Raw genomic sequence first — 24,976 nt, forward strand, 5'->3', positions numbered from 1 at the left:
TTTTTAAAAAGGCTTTTTGTTTTTTAAAAAAGTATTTTTAAGGAGACCAGATTTTCTCCAGGCTGTTGTTAGACCTGTTTGCTAGGCCTCATTTTCTGGCCCAAAGCCGTCTATTGCAAAATATAAATCTTCACATTATGAGCTCACTCCAGTCTCCCATTTGGTTGGCTTTGTAGTCAGTTGTAAGTCTCCCTTCTCATATGTAAAAAGGGCAGTTTGCGAAAGGCATATTTTGTGGAATTATACAAAAAGTAATGAACTTCTGAAGACCTTAGATGTAAAGGATTAAGCACATTCATTTCTCAGCGCCCATGTTTACAAGTGTTTCTTTTCTTGGAGCTTTGTAGCTGCCCAGAATGTGGAATAAAATAATAAAAATAAAGCAGTTTCTGGGAAAAGATGGTTATTGTGCAATTCAAAAAAAATACAATAAGGCTTCCTATTACCATCAAGTTGAGTGTCTGCTCCTCTCTCCTTTCCTGCTTTGTCAACCTTGGCCCTTAAACTGATCACAGGATTGTGGAATGCTATGCTGGACAGACCTCAGCAATCATCAACAGATCTGCTCATTTTTTAAGGCAGAAACCAAGCCTTGGAGGGTCATTTCCCTAAAGCCACACAGCCAATAAGTGACACAGCTAAGCCTAGAACCAGGCCTCTTAACTCTGAGGTTGCTACATTATTGCTATTGTTATTATCATTATTTTATTAATTGTTATTTATAGAAGCATCCGGTATATTTATTAGTTATGATGTGTCAAGAACTCTACTAAATACTTTACATACTGGTTTAATCATGGCGATAGTTCCATGTGGGAGGTGTTATTGTTTGCATTTCTGGGCGTGAGGAAACTAAGGCTCAGGCGGATTAAGTAACAGGTTTAAGATAACACACCAGCTAAACCCGTTAGCAGGGATTGAGCTCATGACTGTCTTGTTTCAAAGCCTGCGCACATAACCCTCAGTCACTGAACTAGGGGAACAAGCATCCAAAAGCATCTAAAAACAGGACTTTCTAAAGAGAATATGCCAGTGTTTTTCCATGGGACTCTGTTTGGAGAGACCTGGGCCATCCCACAAGCAGGAAGGGGAATGTTCTTCCACAATAGTTCACCACCTGTGTTGCTTCCACTTTTGCCCCTTCTCCTCCACCTATGGTCCTCTGATGTCCCCTGTGGTTGATTCTTGTCATCCTTTTTCGGTTTTGGCATTTGATTTTGGTGCTCACTGTGGTTATCAGCATTACTTTGGAGCTGGCTGGAAATGCAGTCTTGGGCCCTCAGCCCTATTGAATCACAATCTGTTTCCCAGGCGATTTGTGTGCACATTAGGTTTGAGAAGCATTTGGTTTCTCTCGGGACCCGGTTGGTGTCAAATGTGCCACCTTCTCATTCTGTCTATATTCTTTCTTTGTCCTGAACACCTGGTAACTGCTGTTAAAATTCTCACTGGGTAGGATCCTCATCCCAGCCTCCTTCTCACCTGGAATCCCAAATGCAGTTTCCCCTTTTCCCTGCTCTCTTCTTCCTGCTCACTTCCCTCCAAAGTCATGAGCTCTGATTTGACAATTCTGACTCCACAGCTCTCTGCTGTCATCTCCTGGTCACTACCACTCACTACCTTGGCAATTAACTCCTGGGGCCCATTGGCTGCACATGATGTGCTGGAATTCTGGGAGCACAAATGCTTCTGGCAGACAGCCTGCGGGAGAGTGTAGGAAAGAAACTTCAATTTGAGGCCAAATAGCTCAAACCAAGCCCTGGTTCTGCTACTTACGAGCTGTGTGACCTCTCGTGAATGTCTCTTGGAGACTCAAGCTCCTTCTCTTTAAAGCAGAGATCATTTTATTATCTTCTGGTTTATTGTGGGAATACAAACAAGATAATGTCCTGTTCTGGCCCAGTGAGTAGTGCATATTAGGACATGTTTAAACAGGCATTTGCTATTTCTGAAGATAGGGAATACAAGGCCTTTCTGACTCTTTTTAATCCTTCTCCACTGAAATTACACTCTGTTTACAGGATGTGAGTGACCGGAACAGCATGGACTGTCCCCAGCTCTACGAACCGGGACAGCTGAATCTGCTTTTTAACAAGCGTAAATTTTTCATTTGCGTGTTGCATGGAATCTACACCTCATTAGTCCTTTTCTTCATTCCCTATGGGGCCTTTTACAACGTGGCTGGAGAAGATGGGCAACATATTGCTGACTACCAGTCCTTTGCAGTTACCATGGCCACATCTTTGGTCATTGTGGTCAGTGTGCAGGTAACGCTGTTGGTGTAAGCACCTTAACTTGATGGGTTTACAGCTTTTACTATTTCATTGTTGACTGATTTTGTCTACTTGTTGGGGAGAAATAATCCTAAAGGAATACTGGGGTTTTCCTTTTAAGTACACATTTTGAGATGAAAACAGGAAGCTTTAACATAAATTACTGGGGAGAATTAGCATCAGGTGTCTGTAACATCCATGTTAGTAGAAACCTCACAATGTCTCACTTCTTTGGGTTGTGCATTGTATGTAAAGAGAAATGATTATACTATTATTTCCTTCTTGTATTTGAAGAAAAAAAATTTCCAATAACAGAAAGAGAAACTTTCCCATGATTTCTTTAAGACTTGATAACTGCCAGGTTTTGAAGTGAGATCTACAATTTGTTTGACAATACATTTCTATGGAGTTATTCAAGAGGTTCAATGCTATATCTGTGGCATATCCGAATCTCACACTCAGAGGAGCCCTTCTGGTGGGGATGATTTTTTGAGGCTCCACTGGCCTTCTTCCATCTTGAGTTGTGTCTCTATTTCCTTTTTAATGCGAATGGTGGTCAGTGCCATTAGATACTGAGTTAGAGTTCACAAAAACTTTTATTTTTATTTCTTGAGAGGAGGCCTTGCTGTGTTGCCCAAGCTTGTCTGGAACTCCTGGGCTTAAGTAATTGCTCACCTTGGCCTCCCAAGTGGCTGAGATTATAGGCGTGCATCACCACACATAGTTAGAAAAACTCTTCCTCTATTACTATCTGTAGCTCCGAGTAGGTACAGCAAGCTATGGGACCTCTGTTTTATTTTGTTGTCTTTTGATTACTGAGCAAACTTAATAATTAGGTGATCTTCTGTTTGTCATGAGGGTACATTTCCAATTCTCTGGAGTCTCCTTCCGTAGAGAGGACAGCGGTGGGGTGTACAGGGACATCTTTTTAGTGGTAACAGCTGATTCACCTCTGGCTCAGACCTGTTCCTTGGGTACTCCGAGAGATTATTTGAAAGGAAGTAACTGAAATAAAAGGCCACTCTCTGAAGAAGCAGCAAATAGAAAACATTCTTCATACTGTCCTGTTAACATGGTCTGTTTATAAGTAAGGGCAATAAATTACCTGGAAGAGTCATTGTAGGTATGACATCTGACAAGCATTAAATGTTTGTGTGTATGTGTGTGTGCATGTGTACGTGCATGTGTGTGTGTGTGTGTGAAACTGGTGTTCACAATTAACCCTACAATTTTTGGTTAACTTAATCTTTCTAATTTTAGAAAAAGCCTGCTGTTATGCCCACGGATCTTTTTCTCTTTTTTTTTGCTTGCCCATAATTTTTTTTATGTGCTATTACAGTAGTGCCAGTGCCATGTTTTTATATTAACTTTATGTTTAGAAGCTGTTTTTCTCATAAAACATACAGTTCTTATTCCAGTTGAATGTTGAAATTACATTTCTACTTTCTCACAAGTTGAGAGCCCACAAACTCACATTTTAAAAACATTGTTTAGTCACAAAAAAATTACACAATTTCAAAAGTTTATTTTAAAAGCTTCAAGTGACTTCTCGTCGCTTGAAGTTTTTAAAATAAACTTTTGAAATTTCTAACCCTTAATTATCCAAGTTTTATAAGAATGATATAGAATGATATCCGTGCTTTTTCAGAGAGGATTCACATTTAGGCTCAAAGTAACCATTAGCTCCTCATTCAGGATGTTTTGCAAGAGGAAATCCAAATCCATTTGCTTCAGACCGTAATGGCCATTTGTCTCTTCAAAATCTATTCTCTGCCTTCCATCTCCTCAAGGACAATAGTGGTCCTAGCCATCCCTCCAATCCCATTACTCACAATGCCCCAGCCACACTGGCTTTTGTTCTGCTCCTGGAATTCACCAGTCTCTTGCTTGCCTTATGGCTTTGCTCTTTCCTGCCTGGAACATTCTTCCCTCAGTTTCCCTCACGTGTCATTTCTTCAGAGGGGCCTCCCTTGATCCGTTTAAACTAAGGCCCCTTTATTTTCTCTAGTGGAATAGAAATCAATTATTTTATCTCATAGTTGTCATCTCCCCTTGTAAGTACAAATTTAGTTGTGTGTTCCCTCGTTTAATGTCTTTCTACCTCCTAGAGTGTAACCTTCATGAAGGCAGTGGAAGTGTCCTGTTAATCACTGTATACCCAGAGCTGAGCACATCACCTGTTAGTGTGACACACAGTGGATATTTCTTGAGTATTGAATAAATGAGGGTGATGTTGAGAGGAAATTCTCCTGCTACGGATCCTGTCATAACAAGAGAGTTCATCTGGGTGCATCAAGTTCCTAGGAAAGAATCATTATAACCGATGTGTTTATAAATTGTGTTGACAGTTTTCAAATATGCCCAAAGTTTCCAACCAGTCTGAGAGAGGGTCCTCCTGTGCTGAGTCCAGCAGAATGACCCAGCTGTGAAATGTGGTATGGGGAAAAGTGAGAGATTTTAGACGCCTTCAAAAGCAAGGCAGTGCAGGGAGAGTCAAGTACTGCATGGCCTCAGAAGGTGGCATGCTACGGTCGCCACACCTCCTGCAGCCAGGCAGAAACTTAGGCCATGTATGTACCTGCGGAGCCTCTGCCCTAAAAACACAAAATCCTTTTATTATAAAAGGAATACATTGCAGGAAATTCAGGAAAAGCATAAAAATGCAGGCAAAAATTGAAATTCACATGTAATCACATATCAGGGTTAGCATGAGAAAAATGGAAATCAGATTATATATATATATATAATTTTATGTCTTATTTTTTCACTTAACTTTGTGTCACAAGCATTTATCTTATTTATAAAATATTCTTTGAAATATCCCTTTTAATGGCTGTAGTATTCCACCATATGAATGTGCCATAATTTATTCATGTTGCTGTTAGATTGCCTCTACATTTCACTATGGCAAATTATACAATGGCAAAGTTTCATGTAGTACATAATTCTCAGCATGATCCTCTAGTTATTTTCTAAGGTTATCTGCTTAAAGGTGGGAATTCCGGGCTAGAAGACAGAAGGAAGTTTAAGGCACTTGACACATATTGCCAAATGGCTTTCCAAATAGATTGTATCATTTTCAGCTGAAGGGTGCAAATTACCCTTCTCAGCAGCCCTTCACTGATTTAGAGTATTACTTTGAATTGTTTTATAATTAAAAAATGGATAACCTTTTGTTGCCTGGGAAATAACGAATGCATCTTGTTCAAAAAGAAATAATTTCTTTAAAAAACTTTTAATTTTGGAATAATTTTTAATTTGTAGAAGAGTTGCAGATACTGCAAAGACAGTTCCTGCATACCCTCACCTAGCTTTTCTCTGATGATAATATTAACAGCTTACCTCACCATGGTGCATTTGTCAAAACTATGAAATTAGCATTGGTATAATACTATTAACTGAGCTACAGATTTGATTCAGATTTCTCCAGTTTTTCCATTAATTACCCTTTTCTCTTCTAGGATCCAATCCAGGATCCCACATTGAATTTAGTGGCCATGTTCCTTAGTCTCCTCCCATCTCTGACAGTTCTATAGTCTTTGCTTGTCTTTCATGGCCTTGACACTTTTGAAGACTGGTCACCAGGCATTTTGTAGAATGTTTTTCAGTTTGGGTTTTCTGATGTTTTTTCTTAGAAATAGACTGAGGTTGTGGATTTGGGGAAAGAATCACAAATAGTGATGTGTTCTTGTCTCATCTATCAGGGAGCACATGATAGCAACATGATTTATACAGGTGATGCTAATCTTGGCTACTTGGTTACAATGATGTTTTTCAGGTTTCTCCACTGTAAGCTGACTATATTTCCCTTTCCATACTCTAGTCCCTAAAAGTAAGTCGCTGAGTCCAACCTACATTCAAGAGAAGAAGAATTAACTTTTACCTCCTGGAGGAAGGAGTATCAAAGAATTAGTGGTTATATGTTAAAACTGTAGCAGGTATAATTTTAAATAAAATTGCTATAATAGGGGCCCCAAAGGTATAAGGGATTTGCCCAAGATCACACAGTGACAACATTGCAGGTTTAGCACTAAGATCCAACAGTCTGATTTCCCAAGTCGATGTTCTTTAATAAAGGCATCTGTGATTATTCTGTTAAAGATTTGAGGCAAGCATTTCCTACAGCACAATTATTACTGGGCTTTGGGTAGTTAGGCATGGTTGGGAAGCAGTGGAATGTAATCCTCATCATTGCAATGCAGACAGAAAGTCGTGTACTTTAAAAGAGGTGGTGCTGCTTGTCACCCCTCAGTGGCTGGGATCACTTTGCCATGTTACAGGGTTGAAGTTCCCTATACCTTATCCACATACTCCCAGCCCATTGTTTTCTCCCCTACCTAATTTCTCCCTGCCCTCATTCCCAGTCCCACTCCCACCATTAATTCTGAGTGCTTGAGGGCCTAAAACAGCTAGGAGATTGAGGATAACTTTCTGGACAGGAGGATGAGGTAGAAAAGATCCAGGCTAGAAATGGTGGCCTAGAAGCAGAATGAGTGAGGCTTCCAGTGTCTGGCATGCTTTGTTTGCCACTGCATTCCTAATGGAAACCACAGTGCTACACACAAATGCACATTTGTTGAAAGAATATAGGGGCAAAAGGATATGAGGAAAGAGGTTAAAATTGAGCAAAGGAAGTGAAAATAATTTGGTTGTGTTACCCACCTATCCCTCAACTCTGTCTTAACCTAGATGACCAAAGCAGGCCTGTCCTTGATGGCAGCTCTAAGAGACCTGTATCGTCATCACCACCATGAGGGATACCATGCATTATACTTCCTCCTTATGATGCCATTATGCAGTAAATATTATGGGCCGCTTTTATAGATAAAGTTCAGAGAGGTTAAATGACTTGCCTGAGGTCACACAGTAAGTCCCAGAGCCAGGAGAATCCAGTTCTGTCTAATTCCAGTGTTATCTGGAACAAAGTCTACAGTGAGACTGGTTAAAACACAAAATTTTCGGCCGGGCGCGGTGGCTCACGCCTGTAATCCCAGCACTTTGGAAGGCCGAGGTGGGTGGATCACGAGGTCAGGAGATCGAGACCGTCTTGACTAACACGGTGAAACCCTGTCTCTACTAAAAATACAAAAAATTCTCCGGGCGTGGTGGCGGGCGCCTGTAGTCCCAGCTACTCGGGAGGCTGAGGCAGGAGAATGGCGTGAACCCGGGAGGCGGAGCTTGCAGCGAGCGGAGATCGCAACACTGCACCCCAGCCTGGGCGACAGAGTGAGACTCCGTCTAAAAAATAAAAAAATAAAAAATAAATTTCAAGCAATATGAGAACAAACCTTACACTGAGCATAAAGGAAACACTGGATACTGTGCCAGATACTGGGATAATCCCATTATCTCATTTAATTATCTTTATGGTCATATGAAATGTAAGTACTATTACCACCATTGAGAAAACAGACTTAGCAAGAAGATTGTTATATTCCAAGTCATACAAAAAGTGGTAGGCCAGGATTTGAACAGAGGTCTTCTGACTCCAGATGCCCAGCTCCAAAGCTATGTGAACCTCCCTTCTTTGTAAAGATAAGTAGAAGCTGTGGGCCTCCCCAGTCACATAGTAAGTACAGGGAATTTGCGGTCCCCACCTCTGTCACTCATGTGGGAATACCTAGGATACCAGTATCACCCTTGGCTAACACGGGAGACAAACAAGCACATAGATGTTTCTTTCAATTGCAGAGTTTCAACTTGAGGAATATAGAGACTCCCAGTTTCTGTCATTTTAGTCTGATTCTTTCTTTGGCAAAGATTACCACTTGTTTTTATTTCTAGGAAGCCCTGAAAATGTCTGTTTTACCATAGAGTTCTTAGACCCCAGTATGTAAATGTTTGTAACCGTGGATGCTAGGCAATTTTGGCTTCAATCACAAACTGTAGTCTTTAATATATAGAATAATAACTTTCAGGAATTCTGTGAATAAGCTCACTTTGACAGCAGCATTAATATCCTTTCCTCACTGTTTAAGCTTGACTTTTCATTGTGGTAACAACCCCATGAAATTTCCGTGGTCTGTAATTACAGTTATAAATCTTATGTCCTGCTGATGCTACAGGCCAAATTTAAGTAGTCTCTATTGTTTTTTTAAAAAAGTATTTTTCAATTATTTGAATTATAAAATGCTCTTTTAAACATTTCAAAGGGTACAAAAGTGTTTAAAATAAAATGAACCATCTTCCTTTCCTTCCCTTCTTTAACTACTATGATAATGACCATAGCTGAAATCCTTCCATACATTTTCTGTACTTTCAGACGACGCATACACACATATTTAACAAAAGGGGATAATAATTATGTATATTGTTCTGTAATATGCTTTTCTTGCTTAACTAGATATTCTGGTCAGCTTTCCAAATCAACACATTCAGATCTATCTTGTTTTAATAGCTGCACAGAAATTCATAATATGAATGTATAATTATTTATCATCTATTGATATACAAGATGTTTCTATATGGTTTTTGCTATTGAAGCAATGCTACAATGCATATATTAGTACATATATTTTATATACTGTCAGATAAATTCCTGGAAATGAGACTTCTGGGGTTAGAACTCCTAATTTTTACCAATCTGCTGGATAAAGAATGGTATTTTGCTGTTTTCATTGCTGGGTCAGAGAGTATGTGCATTTAAAATTTTCATAAATATTGCCATAATACTTTCCCAAAAAGACAGTAGTTCCAAATGACAGACACTTTAAACATTTAAGCCAAAAAAAGAGGTTTATTAAAACATATTAGGTAGCTTCAGTGGAAACACTGCTGTTATTATACCTTACAGCTTGGCTGTCACCACACTGGGGACGGGCTGCCAAAAGGTTGGCCATAGACTTCCAGAAGAACCATCACCTTTGCCATCATGTCTGTCAAATGCTGAGAAAATCATATTAAAGTTTGCCATTATGATTATGATTCCTATTAAGTTTTCCTTGTGCTTCAAAGAGATTTTTACCTCATATAATTTAAGCTATATCTTTGTCACATCATGGTTTCTGATTTTTTCTTTGTAGCTTTTATCTTTTTTCATAATAAACGATTCTTAAGTTTTATATTTTTATATTAGTTTTCTTCTCTTGCTTTTTTTAGTTTACATTTGCTTGATACATAATCTGGGCCAATTTCTTAATTTCCATTTATTTGTCTCATTCTATTAGTCTTCCTTGATAAGAATGTTTAAGCTACTCATTTTTATTGTGATAACTTGTATTTTATCATGCTATGTTAATATTATTTTATGATTACTTTTAATTCTGCTTTTCAATTTTTCTTTTTTTTACTTTTTCATACTTGTATACATTAATTATGGTTTTAAAATATCCGATTTCTGACCAGGCTCAGTGGCTCACGCCTGTAATCCTAGCACTTTGTGAGGCCAAGGCGGGTAGATTACCTGAGGTTCGGAGTTCAAGACCAGCCTGGCCAACATGGTGAAACCCTGTCTCTACTAAAAATACAAAAAAATTAGCCAGGCATGGTGGCGCCTGCCTGTAGTCCCAGCTACTTAGGAGGCTGAGGCAGGAGAATCGCTTGAACCCAGGAGGCGGAGGTCGCCATGAGCCAAGATCACACCATTGGCTACAAGAGCGAGACTCCATCTCAACAACAACAACAAAATCCCATTTCTAATGAATAATTTACAAGTTTTACTATTATATTCTTATTTTACTAGTGATTTCTCTTTATTTTGATAGTTATTTAAATATATATATTTCCATATTGGCAGAATGGAATTCCACAGATAATACGAAATTCTATCCTTCATCAAATGTTTCACTATCTTGTTCTAAACCTTTCCTTATGCTTCTTCAGTTAAACAGTTTTGGCAATGTTTTTATCTTACTTACCCTTCTTTGTCCTTACTCCCATCCCCAACTCTTACATGTTAATTATTTAGAATTTAATTCCAGGATGTTATTAAATGCTCCTCCTGTAACATATTTGCTGACTATTCCCATTTTTTTTCCAAATTCATACTGCCCCTCATACATTATTACTCATCTAGAACTAACTATACATTTACAAGAATCATTGCTCACCACTATTTTTATGACCTGTCTTCTGTTATTTTGAGGTCTTTGTACAGTTTTAATTTTTATTTCACTGCAGAAATATCCTTGAGTAATTTATTCAGAAAGGATATTGAGATGTTATACTTTTTAGCTCAGTGTTTTCTGTCTTTGCCTTTACATTTACATGATATATTGGATGAGCATAAGATCCTTGAGTCAGTCTTTTTCTTTAGGAACTTTGTCGTTGCTTCACTATATAGTTGTTGTTTCAACAATTTTGTGTTGTTTCACAGTTTCACTGTGATAGTTTGATGTTAGGTTGATTATTTTTCCTTCTCTGTATAAAAGATTGTGTCACCAGAATCTTCTTTCATTACTTTGGATAGGACCTAAAGGACCCTCTCAATCTGAAAATCTATGCTATTTGTTATCACAGAGCAGTTTTCTGCTGTGATTTCTTTGGTTGTTACTTTTCTATTTATTCCTTTTTCTCCTTCTAAAATGCCATTATTTGTATATTGGAGTCATAGATCTGGGATCTATGAATTTGCTATTCATGTCTCATATCTTTTTGCAAATGGTTTCCATGTCTCCAAGGCTTTGTTCTCTATTGTGAGAGAGATATTATTTGTATTGTTTTGTTCAATTCATTGACTATTCTTTGGTTTTGCTGTTGAATTTTTAAATTCAGAAACAGTGTGTTTTTCTTTCAGATTTTTTTCTGTGACCTAATTGCATCTCCTTACGGGGTCTTATTATATTTTGTTGTTGTTATCGTGCTTGTCTGTCTCTTCTATTAGTTCTGCTTCAATAGGAGCCACCTATTCTTGCTTTTTCAGCTGAATCCTTTTAAATGGGTTGTAATTTTTCTTTGCCTACTCTTACCCACACAGATCAGGCTATCGTTGTCTCTTGAGAGTGTTAAACTAACAGGTGGTGGAAGGTAAAGTTGGAGATTTTGGTGAAATGTCTTGGCAGCCAAATGAACTGGAAAGCGGGCATGTCTTTGCTGAGGCATAGATGGCAGGGCTGTTTTCAGACCTCCTGAGGGGAGGAAAGGCTGTACTTTTATAAACCCTGTAGTCCACATCGAAGGCTGCCAGCATCATTTTAATGGGGAAACATTTTAAGGGACAAGTGGGAAGAGAAAGTATGTCTCGGCATGTTGAGAGGGATCTATTTACTAAGCAAGTAGGGCCCCCTCAGACAGATGAGAAATCTTTAGTCTTGCAACAAACTACTAGAAATACAAACCTTCACTTGGACCTGGATCACTTGGGAACTATGAGATGCAAATAATGATACCAGAACCTACTTTTTTGTTCTCTGAAGAACTCAAGAGTTCATAGTTACCAGTGGCGTCCTTGATTCTCCAATAGCAGACCACTCTTCTAGCTGAGCTGCTGCAACAAGTTACTAGAAGGAAGAAGAGCTCGTGACCATGCTTCCAGGCCATCGTGAATCCCAGTTTCTGAATTTTATGCCAAAATAAGGCTGAAGAATTTTCTTTGTTATAAGTTGAGTAATTGAAGAGAAAGGATCATCAAAATGAGTTGGGATATTGGTGTAAAAAAGATCATGCATGTGTAAAAATGGTATTGTGAAAATTTACTTACAGAGTATAAAATGTTGCACTTGCCCATTACAGAAAGAATTTTTTTCCAATAGAAAAGTTTTGAGAGACATTTGGAAAGTAACTTAAAAATTATAAGCCATTATGCTTTCATATTTCTCACTTAAAAGAAGTTTAACATGTTTAACATCTTACCTCCTGATTCTGACTCGACCCTGGCAGATATAATGGCTTGTGTATAGAAGCTTTAAAGTCAATTTTCTACCAGAAATATGAAGTCAGATCAGTCCCCTGTGTGTGTTCAGAAAGTGGGGATGCCCGTGGTTGGCTTGGCAACTAGGCAGGTGCAACCTTCCTGCCACAGGGCAGTTCTTGGGGAAACATCACGAGGTAAAATGATGCTCTTTTGATCCTCAAAGACCTCCTGTTTGCATTTGATTTTATTTACAGATAGCCTTGGATACCAGTTACTGGACTTTCATTAATCACGTCTTCATCTGGGGGAGCATTGCCATTTATTTCTCCATTTTATTTACAATGCACAGTAATGGCATCTTTGGCATCTTCCCAAACCAGTTTCCATTTGTTGGTAAGTGAGTCATGTTGACAAGTGGAACCTAGTGTCATGCTGCTGTTTACTTGTCTTATAATTTATTTTTTGTGTTAGGTAGAGCTGGGGATGATTAGTGATCCATTGTCCAGAAATTGATTGAGCCAGGCATTTGAAGGCTTCCGAGTTTAAAAGTGGCTCTAAAAGCTCAGTTTCTGCTGTCTCTACTGGATGCAGAAGAATCACTCACAGTAGCTTACAGGTTCTCAACAGCTTACATGTAGTAGGCTGTCTCTTTGCAAATGAGGGGCATAGCACATATATTAGGGCTACCTGAAGACCTGTCAAATGCTCATATATGGTAGAGAGAAGAAAAAGAACTACTAGACTCTCCTTTTATGCCACATTATCACCAACATCTGCCAAAATTCACCCATAAAACTTATTTGCATTTAGATAAGAATGAAACAATGTATAATTTAGAGCCTTCTAAAAATTCCTGGACATTAATCCATAAGTGGCATGAGGAGTAGGCTTTGTAGTTAGTCAGGGTTCAAGCACCAGCTGTGCCACTTAACAAGCTGTGTGACTTTGGGCAAGTTTCTTCTTTTCATGCAAGAATATATAGGAATAAACAAAACTCAGTTTCTCCTATACTCTCACTCAGCAAGCAACACAGAAGACTTCTGTGACCTCTGGTCATCAAGAAGTGGGGATTTCTTCCCACAAACAACCAATGAGGTGTTTCTGCAGAGGACCCCAGCTGGATGTTCTCCAATTCAATTCCGACAATATCTACTTGGAGGTAGTGTCAGATCCTACCAGTTGAGGGCTAAGTTCCACATGACTGCCCCCACACTTCCAATGCTAGTAGCAAGCCACAGGATGTTTTACCTCTACTTTTGACCAGCTGGCTATAAATTGAGATTGCCCCCAACCCCCTCCCTGGGTTTGATTAATTTCTAGAGTGGCTCAAAGAACTCAGGGAGACACTTACATTTACTGGTTTACTATAAAGGATATTACAAAGGATACAGATAAAGAGATGCATAGAGCAATGTGTGGAGGAAGGGGCGTGGAGCTTCCATGCCCTTTCCAGGCATGCTGCCCTCCAGGAACCTCTACATGTTCAGCTACCTAGGAACTCTTTGAACCCTGTTCTTTAAGGCTGTTATGAAGGCATTTTTTTTTATATAGGCATGACTGATAAAGTCATTGGCCATTGGTGATCAACTTAACCTTCAGTCCCTCTTCCCTTCCAGGAGATTAGAGGCTGGGGCTGAAACTCCCAACCCTCTAATCCTACCTTAGTCTTTCTGATGACCAGCCCCCATCCTGAAGCTACCTAGGGACTTCTAGCCATCAGTCAACTCATTAACAAACAAAAAGACACATATCACTGAGGATTTCAAGGAGTTTTAAATCTATGCCAGAAAACAGAGAAAAAGACCAAACATACAGCTCACAATATTATACTATGTATTAATGTCTTCACTTATAAACTGAGGATATTAATAAGCCTATTTTCATGGAAAATTTATGAGGATTAAATGAAATAGACATATAAAGCACTTAGCATGTATCCTAGTACATAGTACTTTTAAAATAAATGTTAACTATGATGATGGTGATTATTATCATTCACGCAAATGTGGCTTGATTACTGGTGGGAACATTGCAGAGGAATTTGAACATCAGATGAGTAGCAAAGGACCCTCTAAAATCCCTTAAAAAAGATTCTATTATTCTACAAAGAGTATACCTCTGGTCTATGTATAGGGTATACCATCATTGCACTCCACATTTCAAAATGATTCCCAGCAAAGGCCACTGAGCTTTATAAAAGAGGGATATTAATATACTTTCTCAGAGGTTTTGAAATCTCTAGTGTGTGTGAAATGAGCTGCTAACCGAGTTCATCTAAACAAACTGGAAAAGAGAGATGCGCAGTGACCAGCATTCTTGAACTTAATCAGGCAAGAGTGAGATTTGTATCCACTAATTGAGGAAGTAAATTCTTGGACTAATGTATGTAGAAAGCAAAATAAGACCACAAGGACTAAAATAGGATTATAAGGTTAGTAAGGTTACAAATCCACATTGATGCAAAGGCACCTGAAATTGTAATTCAATTTAAATTCACGCATACATTTAAAAATGTTCTTCACCCTTTGCCTTTTCCTACGTGTAAATGGGAATCTTTAAGTTGCAGCACTCTTACTTAATATGTACTGCTAATACTTTGTTTACCAAAAGATTCCAACTATGTAGAGACATGTTGGTCATGAGTAAGAATAAGCATATTGGGAAACAAAGACACCAAAACTATTTTTGTTTTATTTTTTTAAGATCGTTTGCCAAAATGAAAAGTTCAGTGTATTGACTAGAAGATTTCCAGTCCTAAGAGAGCACTGTGATGCATAATGAGACTAGAATGCCTCAACTGGAGAAAGTAATTTGTGCAGGGACCACTCTTTCCAGCTAAGCACAAGCCATTTCAGTAATTAATTACCGAGCTCCAATGAAATTTTTTAAAAGTTAGATCAACATTGGGGTTTCAGGAAAATTTTTTTTTTCCTTAGTAGCTAGCAGCAAACAGGAGTGTGGTTTCAAAGTGAAGCTTGTTTTCTCAGCCATGCCTGAGGGTACCAAGCTTCAAGGAGCTCAAAGAGACATTTAATTTATTGAGTCAAGTTTGTTTCTGCCCATGGCTGAAGGCAACTGGAATCAGCTGCTCTTGGGTAGGCAGATTCCTCTCTCTAAAGCCAGAAAAAGCAGACATACCATTCAGTAGCCAAGCCCTCATACCCAAAGCGCATTTGAATGTTGGTAACATTTGAATACTGGGATAGGGGACCTGGATAATTGGGGGTATGATGATGAATCTCCAGAAAATGAACAGGGACAAAAGTTTATTTTGGTGATATAAGCAGCGTTGGCATCTTCCCGTGGAGCTTGTCTGCCTGTCTTACTGACCCGTATTGCCTTGTTTAAACCCCACAATGGGGTATGTGAGGTGTGAGTAAAAAGTAAGGAAACTGGCTTCAGACTTGGAAATGAGTTTCACTGTCCTATTGCCCTAGCATGTTGGATGGCTGCATCAACAGTCTCCTGGTGAGGGAATGCTCTTTTCACAAACCCAGGAGCCTTCTTGATCTTGGAACTTTGAGGACTTCATAACCAAGTGAACAATAGAGAAATAACAAGTCCCTCTGAGGCAGGTTTTCTCGGGCCATTGCCTGGAATTTAAAAGGTTGGTCCTGCAGTAGATGAAGCTCCCCTTTTATGACAGGCCAATCGATGCGATCATTATTTGAGATTGTACCTGCATCTGGAACATTTTTTGTGTAGTTTTGATATGATAGTTTTAATTCAAGAGTCCACAAGGGTAAAGGGTAAATGTGCCTTTTAAAAATAATGGCTGCTTTGTAACCACAAGATCTTGAGGCTGGAAGAGAGAATTGTGCTCCGTGAGTGATATTAGACTGAGCCTGGGTGAGAGAATGCTTGGCTCAGGCTGGTAATCTCTAAGTGATCAGGCCACTAAGCAGTTCCTGAGGGTGATCTTAGCACTTCTGCCTTCTTATCATCATGGTGACATTAGGTGATCCAAATCTCACCATAGAAAAGAGATCTTGGCCAGGCGCAGTGGCTCACGCCTGTAATCCTAGCACTTTGGGAGGCCGAGGCAGGCAGATCATGAGGTCAGGAGATCGAGACCATCCTGGCTAACATGGTGAAACCCTGTCTCTACTAAAAATACAAAAAAAATTAGCTGGGTGTGGTGGCGGGCACCTGTAGTCCCAGCTACTCAGGAGGCTGAGGCAGAAGAATGGCGTGAACTCAGAAGGCGGAGCTTGCAGTGAGCCAAGATCGCACCACTGCATTCCACCAGCCTGGGAGACAGAGCAAGACTCTGTCTCAAAAAAAAAAAAAAAAAAAAAAGATCTTGTAGGAACAAAGAACCTATTAATTAATAATTCAGTCCTACTTGTAACCACAGTGTATATTTTCTTTAATGATAGGTAATGCACGACATTCCCTGACCCAGAAGTGCATCTGGCTTGTAATTCTCTTAACAACAGTGGCTTCGGTTATGCCAGTGGTGGCATTCAGATTTTTGAAGGTGGATTTATACCCAACCCTGAGTGATCAGGTATGTCACAGTGCTGATGAATACTTGAAGGCTGGTTTTTGGCTCTTGAAATGGTGTCCTTTTCTGCCTTATTGGAAGCCCAGAGATGGGCTAATGAAATTGTCACAAGCAAACACCTACTGGTGCATGAGATCACATCAGAATAGATGGGACTTCCCACATCTTGAATGTACTAGTCCTTAGTGCCATGAAGAGAGGCATCTATACTAAATGTGGATGGGGAGTCATAAATTACAAGTTAAACTGGGTATTTTAAAAAGCTGACTTTTAAAAAGAAGATCACAGGCATCATTTTGGACAATTTTTCCAAGGGAAAGGCAAGCTATAGGAAAAGATACTGATTTGAGGGCAAGTACAAGCACAATAAAAGAGAGACAAGCATGGTATGAGTCAAAGGGGCTCAATATTTTTGTGGAAATCCAGTAGCAGATTCAGAAACATGGGTGAGATGTTACCTTCTGAACAGATTAAGAAGGGGAAGAGCAGCATGCTGGGTAGATTAGTAAACTTGGAATGAAAATAGGAAGAACAGGTTATAGAAATTCCTTAACTGGAGAATTAACAGAACATATTTCAGAATTTCATGGGAAGAGGAGTAAGTAGGACAATGTCAACTTAGGTCAGGACTCAGATAAAGTGTTAAAAGGAGAAAGAAAGGGAGACAAACATTCATAGCCATGTCATGAGAAGGGGGAACATGCTGCTGTGGTGAGTGGGACCAGGCCAGTGACGCTGAGAGAGACTGAGGGAGGTAGGTAGGTAGGTAGGTAGATAGATAGATAGATAGATAGACAGACAGACAGACAGACAGATGGATTAGATAGATTAGATAGATAGATATACACACACACTTTTTTTAAATCATGATGTCTCTGACATTTTGGGACCAAAGTGTAAAAAGATTCCTTCTGGAAAAATTCAGAGTCCCTTGTCATATCTGTCTTCCCTCTTTGGTTCTCCAAGCTCATTCTAACATAAACCCAGAAAATGGCGGATGAGTTCAGCAAGGAAGGGTGTGCTTGTTTGTCCAATGAGTTCGATCGTGATGTTCCGCTTGATCGTTTTCTCCTAACACAAAAGTCAGAATCCAAGTGATTTGCCAAACCAGAGAACAAGGTCGCTTACAACAAACCTCAGGTCTTTTTCTCCTTAGCTTTACAGGGAAATGAAAGAGTTGTGGGAAACCTACTCACATAATATGGAACATTTAGAAAGGTCATACAAACCTAAAATAAATAAAAACCCTGAAAGTCTCATGATACGTTGAGCTACCACAAGAATTGAATATTTCTGACTCATTTTCTGAATTTTCTTCTAGTCCAGTTACTGACAACTGTTGGATCAAGAGAACCTCTAAAAGAGAGGAAAAAGGCTGTTTTGGGAGAATGAAATTATAAATTATTATGCTGACTTTGGGCAGTGCATGTTAGAAAATCTTTCTATACAAAAGCATGCTCATATACATTGAAGATATATGAGAGACAGTAATGAAATTTGTCTGATATTTCTTAATTACTTAATAGTGTCTCGATAGAGATAAAAATGGACCAGTGCCCCCACTGTTATCTTTTGGGTGGAAAATTTCTTAGTTTTTAGATTTAAAACTTCCTTTTGCAATGTTGTTTTTACTTAAAAAAAAGGCTTTCACTTTACAAAGTCGGCCACTGCCTGGAGTCTATCATTTGGATGCATCAATCTCACTTTGGGTCTGTTTCTCTCCAGATCCGCCGGTGGCAGAAGGCTCAAAAGAAGGCAAGGCCTCCAAGTAGCCGAAGGCCTCGGACCCGCAGGTCAAGCTCAAGAAGGTCTGGATATGCTTTTGCTCACCAAGAGGGCTATGGAGAGCTTATCACATCTGGAAAAAATATGCGAGCTAAAAATCCACCCCCAACATCAGGGCTGGAAAAGACACATTATAATAGCACTAGCTGGATTGAAAATTTATGTAAGAAAACCACAGACACAGTGAGCAGCTTTAGCCAGGATAAAACAGTGAAACTGTGAGTCAATATGAATTTAAACCACACAGTTATCTTTTCACTTCAGGTGGAGCTGAAATTCTGCTGGCTCCAGAGTTTGAGATTTGAGGCAAGAGGTGGGGCAGGCAGATTGCCTCACTTAACTGAAATCTGTGGCAGATAACTGCCAGTGCCCATCAAACAGGAGTGTGCGCTATGGAAAACCAGGCCAGAGGGTCACTGTCTAGTTTGTGATTTGGTGGATAAAACACTCACTGTTACAAGTACAGATTTTTTTTTTTTTTTAATCAACCTAGATACCAATTGACCTGAACTTTAGAATCTTATTTATGGAGAAAAACTTTTGTAAGCTGCATATTCACTGAATGGATCCTCAGGTGGATAAAAGGGTGCATTTTAAAGGTATATATCCAAGCTGAAAAGCATGCCTATTGACAGATAAACATGTATCTGTGAGATCAGCCTTTCCCAAGGTATACTTTTAAAATTTAAAGAAGTGTGTACTATGTTGCTTTCAGACTGAGTTGCATGTCACTCTTTAGTCTTGATATCTACCTGTCTGTTCAGCCAGGACAACAAATGGCTTTCATGCCTGAAGAATACAAAAGTGTGCTTGTGTTTCTCATTTTTATACCAGTCTAGGGACAAAGGAGACTGAACATCTTTGCAGCAGGATAGGCTGGTAATTTGATCAAATTTATTCAAAAAGCTCTCAGTCTGTGTCATGTAAGGACATGCTTATGAAATGTCAGAGAGGCTCGCCACTAAGTATTCTAAATACTTTCCAATGGCTTCTCTAACAACCTCAGTAGTAATTTGCTGAGCATCATCCAGACCATTAATGGAATCAGCAAAGCATTGGAATGTCACACTTTTATGATAATATTCCATATAGTCTATGGGCAAATATTTTCAACATTTCCAATTTTTAAAGCTTCAGAATTGAAGCAAACAAATTAATAAATGTTTTAATTAGTATTTAAAAACTCAGGTTTAGATCGTTTAAAGTTAGTTGCTTTTGATACTCAGCTGTCATGTTTATAATTCAAACATGTAGTAAACATATGTAGGTAAGGTGGTTTTTTTGGAGATGTTGCAGCTCAAATTTTCAGTCCACATGTGAATCATCAGTGTATTTTCCGTAAAGTGATTCGGGCATATTTGTGTGAAAACCTCAGTTCTGTCACTTCTTACCTCTATAAACTTGGACGATAATGTGCCTTCTGAGACTCAGTTTCTTCCTCTGTAAAATGAGGACATACTACCTACCTCATGTGGTTGGTTGATGATTGTCAAAGCACAAACTCTGAAATTATTAAAAACATAATTATTTCATAAACAGATGAGTTAAGTTCCAGTTAACTCAACATCAGTATAACAGAGCAATTGGAAGAGAATATGAAAAAAACTGGAATTTAAATAGTCAGTGGGGAAGGCTTTGATAAAATGAAATTGCCAGAAAGATATAAAACTGGTTAAGGTCCTACAGGGAAATAAAATTATAACTGTGGAGGTACATTTCTGTACCAGAAAGCAAAAATAAAGCATCATGTCTTAATAGTTTTCTACAAATCAACTTCTGATTCTACAGAGTCCTTAATCTGGTCCCTATTAAATTCTTGGTCAGACAAAGTTACATTTCCCAAGAGAGTCAAGTGACACTTGAGTGAGTGAGTTCGATGGATAATGAGCTAATGTGATATTTATAGGTCACAATTTTTTAAAACCTAAATTTCCAAGTCTGGGATAATATTTCCTAAATGGGATCAAGTGAAATAATATGTGTAAAAGAGTCAAATGCAGTCCTTTACCATAGTAACTGCCTATGGACGTTCTCTTTCCCTTACATGCCTGCCTACACTTAACCAGATGTTGGTTTTCAATGTCTAATTTGTCATTAGTTTCACCACATTTGCTCACTTTTTGTAATATTTTTGCAAGATTTGAAAACTTTCAGTAAATGTTTTGGCACTATTGGTACTTGATGTTTTATCTCTTCTTTATGGGAAATTCATTGGGGAGATTTTTGTTACATTGGTCCATGGGTATTTTTTTCTCTCCTTTACATGCTGAGGAAAATGTACTCATTCTTAGAATCGGAGTCAAGAATAAAATGAAACAATTGGACCTTCATGTAAGGAATAGGAAAGATTAGAAATGGTCCAATTTTGCAAGTCCAATTTAAATTAAATAAGGCTGTTTATAAACAAATAGTGTGGATGATTGTGAGAGAAACATATTATCAGCTTACTTTGGCCCCATGAGATCCAAGTAAACTCACACACCCATTCCGAGATCATTCAATTACAAGTGCCAGGGATTATTTTGAACCTGAAGATGAAAAGTGATGAGAGGTGGGTGGTGATGGTGGGGGCACTGGGGAATAATAAAATTTTAATTTTACATAAATGTTATCAAGTTATTTAGAAAGAAAAACTATTTTTTCTAGATTTAAGCTGATAACCTTGTGTTTTTAAAATCTCAGCCCAAGTTTTGAGCTATTATAGGCAATTGCAAATTGTGTTTCCCTGACTTAGCTCTCTCTGCTATCTTTGGCTCTCTCCTCTGCCTCCAGATGTATGTACCTATGAAGGAAAGAAAGAGAGAGAGGGAGAAAGAAAGTAAGACAGATAAAGCAAGAGAGAGGGAAAAGTAATGGAGGAAAGGATGGTGGGAGGGAGAAAAGAGTTTTCCAGTTATATGTTTTTTTGAGATAATCTGACTCTCTGAAAAATAAATGTAATCCCTCAAAGAAAAAAAAGTGGATTATATTTGACTCTTGAATAGTAAAATTTCCTTCACATCTTGTGTGAGAACAAGAAAGTCTTACCAGAATGGGGGCCGGGAGCCCTGGCTCCTTGTCACAGTGATGGTGCTGATTTGTGTGAGCTGGGGCGTGCCACCTGACTTCTCCAGGCCTTGGTGTCCTTGTCCATTGATAGAGAAATTGGGACAGGATGGTCTTAAAGACCTTTTCTCATTTACCCAATCTGTGAGCTGTTCCTGTCAGTGTTGTCTGTTGTGTATTTGCAATTGCCTTTGTTAGAGAGACAGTATATATATATATAATATATATTATATAATATATTATATATTATATAATATAATATATAATATATATATTATATAATATATTATATATTATATATATATAATATATTATATAATATATATTATATATTATATAATATATTATATAATATATATTATATATTATATAATATATTATATAATATATAATATATATTATATAATATATTATATAATATATATATATATTTTATATATATATATATTATATATATATATATTTTATATATATATAGAGAGAGAGAGAGAGAGAAGAAACTGAATTGGATGTTCTCGTGAGGGCAGGGCCTGGCTCTTCAGGCTCTTGTACTGGTTTGTATTTCTCTAGACTAGCCCCAATGCACTGCTATCTCTGGCTTTTCTCTCAGCTCACCACAGAGCTGCTAAACCCTGTGGTGGCATTTTACCTGGGTCAGTTGAATGCTCAGTTTCTTGTTAATGATTCATGAAGATATCTCCACACTCTCCTTTCCTCTGTCATCATTTTGAGTAACAAAAGTATCCAGATGTGAAGGTAAGATACTCATGTCCAGTTAAGAAGAGCTCATTTAAAAGTCCTCCCTACCTTGAATCTGGGCTTAAGGGAGATTCTTTGAGCCTTTGTTCCCTTGGGACCGAAGTTGAAGCAACAGAGCTGGAACAATTTTCTTCATAGTTGTAGAGCACTTTGCAGTTTGTGTATCATTCTTACATAAACTGTATTGTGTCTGTGTAGATTTAAAGTGTGCAGATTTAGGGGAAAGTGTAAATACATGTACAAATGTTCAGAAATATATGTTTCAAATGTTCTTTTACCTTTCAGTGCAAATAAGAAAAATCTCCTCCCTTCCTTCCTTTCCTACAGCATTTAGTGACGTTAGGAAGGTGTGGAAGGCAAAGGAAATAAAAATGTCTCAAACTATTTCTAAAAAGTCACTAGGAAGTCCAACTAATGAGAAAAGCTCTACTTCTGATTTTTATGGTAAGAAATTGAGTTACTCTCTTAGTGTGTGCACAAAATGCCTCAAGATTGATATAATCTAATTATCTCAGTTATATGACTCAGAATTATTATTTTACACTACAAAGAGTAGGCACAAAGTTAATAGTGTAGGAATCCAGGAATAATGATGACTTACAGACTTTGTGATGGAATTCTGCAGGCCATGGGTCAGATAACCATGTAGGGGGGTCACAATTTTCCAATTTTTACATTAACATCTGGTATTAAATGTCTGCAGTTTGCTCTACTGCGTCACATTTCATTCCTGGGTGAGAAATCATAAGCTTTTGCAATTCTCTAGCCTAAGCCTTTAGCTGAACTGCCTGGAAGCCAGAACTAAATGACCCACGTATTACCAAATGCGTATTGCAAAAGATTTTGAGGACCTTGCTGGGCTCATCTGTAGTTTGGGGCTATGACTTAACCCTATCTGTCCTTGAATTTCAAAAGTTCCTGGCAGATCTATTCCTGTAACTGGTGCAGAATGCTAATCAACTTGGAGCTGCACACGTCAACATCCAGATTTCAAGAAATAATAATGATTAGTTGGCCAGATATCTCTGGCTATCTCCATTCAGATTCCCATAAGGTTTATAAGGGCAAGTTAAAATTTTTAATAAACTGCAGCCCTAGACTTACACAGAAAATTCTTACTGGAGCAGGATGCGTGGAGAGATGATAGTTAACTTGGAAATAAAGTAATGATCAAGAAGAAATCTAGTTGTTTCACCCCTTGTAATAAATGTTTCTATACTCCCTGCCTTTTTCTAGGTAAATGTGAGCAATGATTAGGATGCTCCTTTGACAGCTGATGATTTTCCCTCTCGTCCTCTTTCTGTCTGTGCTCAGTATGTGACACTATAGAGATATAGGGAAGTATGAGATAATGCACCAAGATTGGACAGAAATAATACTGACCCCAAAACATCCTCAGAAAAGGTTTTGAATAAAATTGCTGTTACTGAATTTCTCGAGATAATGTCACTTTCATTAAATGACTACTGAAAAAGAATAAATTAATTTGGGATTATGATTAGTGACTGGGGGAGATATTAAGCTTATTTAACAATCAGTTGGACAGGGACACTGACCAATAAGAATGAACATGGGCCATCAATGGCTAGTCTTGCCCCACTGCTAATGGCAGCTGGCACTCTGACCTATTTGGACCACGTGATAAGTCACATTTGAAACTATACCTATTTTTCTTTATGAGGTGCCTATTTGGTCTAAACCAGATAAAAACAGTAAGTTTTTTTTTTAAACCAAATAACCCCAAAAACACTATAAGGCAGGTCAAAATATTTTCCTGGTACCGTTTTGCGTGGTAGCTAATAGTTTTCTGAAGCTACAAGATGATGTGTTTTGAACAACAGGAATAGTTTCTAACTGCACAATATTATTGACAAAATATGTTGAGGTATTGTGTATGGTTTTTTGTCTGAATGAACACTAACATTTTTAATTGAAATATTTTTAAAAATATATATTTTACAAATATAAATAACTGTGGTTCATAGTTTGGGAGCTTAGTTAAATACTTAGGGGTAGACAAGATTACCAGAATTATCTTTTTGATTGACAGGCAAGACTTTGTTTTATGGTTCCATTTCTTCCTCAAAGTTCTCATGTATGGTTCACACATAGCTTACATCTAGCAGACATCTCAGATGAAATGTGCTAACAAATTTAGTTCTACTGGACTAAATTTAAAATTAGTAAGTGAATCAATCACTTAATAGAACACTGAGTGTGGAGAGGCCACGGTACAAGATAAATAAGAAACGGTTTCTTTTTCTTGCCCTCAGAGAGGTTCTAACCCAGTATCTTTCAACCATGCATTATACATACCACAGTTGATGGAATCTAAAATGCCACCTTGTAAATGATGCACCATTAATTTACATACCACGGGAAAACAAGAAGAATATTGCCACTTAGAGTTGTAAAGATGCCACTGGATGTAAGATTTACTTCTAATTTCAGAGATGTTAAATTATGAAATATGGTAAGTATTGGATTGTAGGAGGTTGGAAGCTGATGAAAAAATATAGTTCATGGCAACTACTTTTTTACTGTATATTTTGTTTAATACTTGCATTGTTTCTATAGCGCAATTATAGCAATCTTTAAATTTACTTTCGTTACAAATATTTGTCAGGTTTTGTTTCAGAAACATTTTTCCTGCTCTCTTGCATCATGCACCCAGACACACTACAAAAAACTAATTCATAACACAGTAAGGGCAAACATTATTCATGTAAACATCTTTCATTAATTTCCCATAATTTAAAAAAATCATAGAATTATAGATGTTGAATAAGGCTCATAGATTTAGTTCAAATTCCACAA

At 38.0% G+C, this 24,976-nt stretch overlaps 1 protein-coding gene across 2 annotated transcripts in view; it reads left to right on the forward strand.

The window, feature by feature from the left end:
* Positions 1 to 20,532, forward strand: part of ATP8B4 (ATPase phospholipid transporting 8B4 (putative)) — a 272,392-nt gene extending 251,860 nt beyond the window's left edge. The window contains exons 24-27 of one of the 2 annotated variants that reach the window (XR_004030436.1): positions 2,022 to 2,267; positions 12,318 to 12,456; positions 16,443 to 16,573; positions 18,296 to 20,526. Coding sequence is in view for 1 of the 2 variants with exons in the window: in XM_012507151.2 (XP_012362605.1) it covers positions 2,022 to 2,267; positions 12,318 to 12,456; positions 16,443 to 16,573; positions 18,296 to 18,577 (798 nt within the window). In the remaining variant the exon portion in view is untranslated. Of the gene's footprint in view, positions 1 to 2,021; positions 2,268 to 12,317; positions 12,457 to 16,442; positions 16,574 to 18,295 lie in introns of both variants that reach the window. The other variant, XM_012507151.2, reaches the window with a different exon arrangement.
* The last annotated feature ends 4,444 nt before the right edge of the window (positions 20,533 to 24,976 follow it).

The sequence above is a fragment of the Nomascus leucogenys genome, chromosome 6 (genome assembly GCF_006542625.1).
Source record: "Nomascus leucogenys isolate Asia chromosome 6, Asia_NLE_v1, whole genome shotgun sequence".
NCBI classification, from domain to species: Eukaryota; Metazoa; Chordata; class Mammalia; order Primates; family Hylobatidae; genus Nomascus; species Nomascus leucogenys.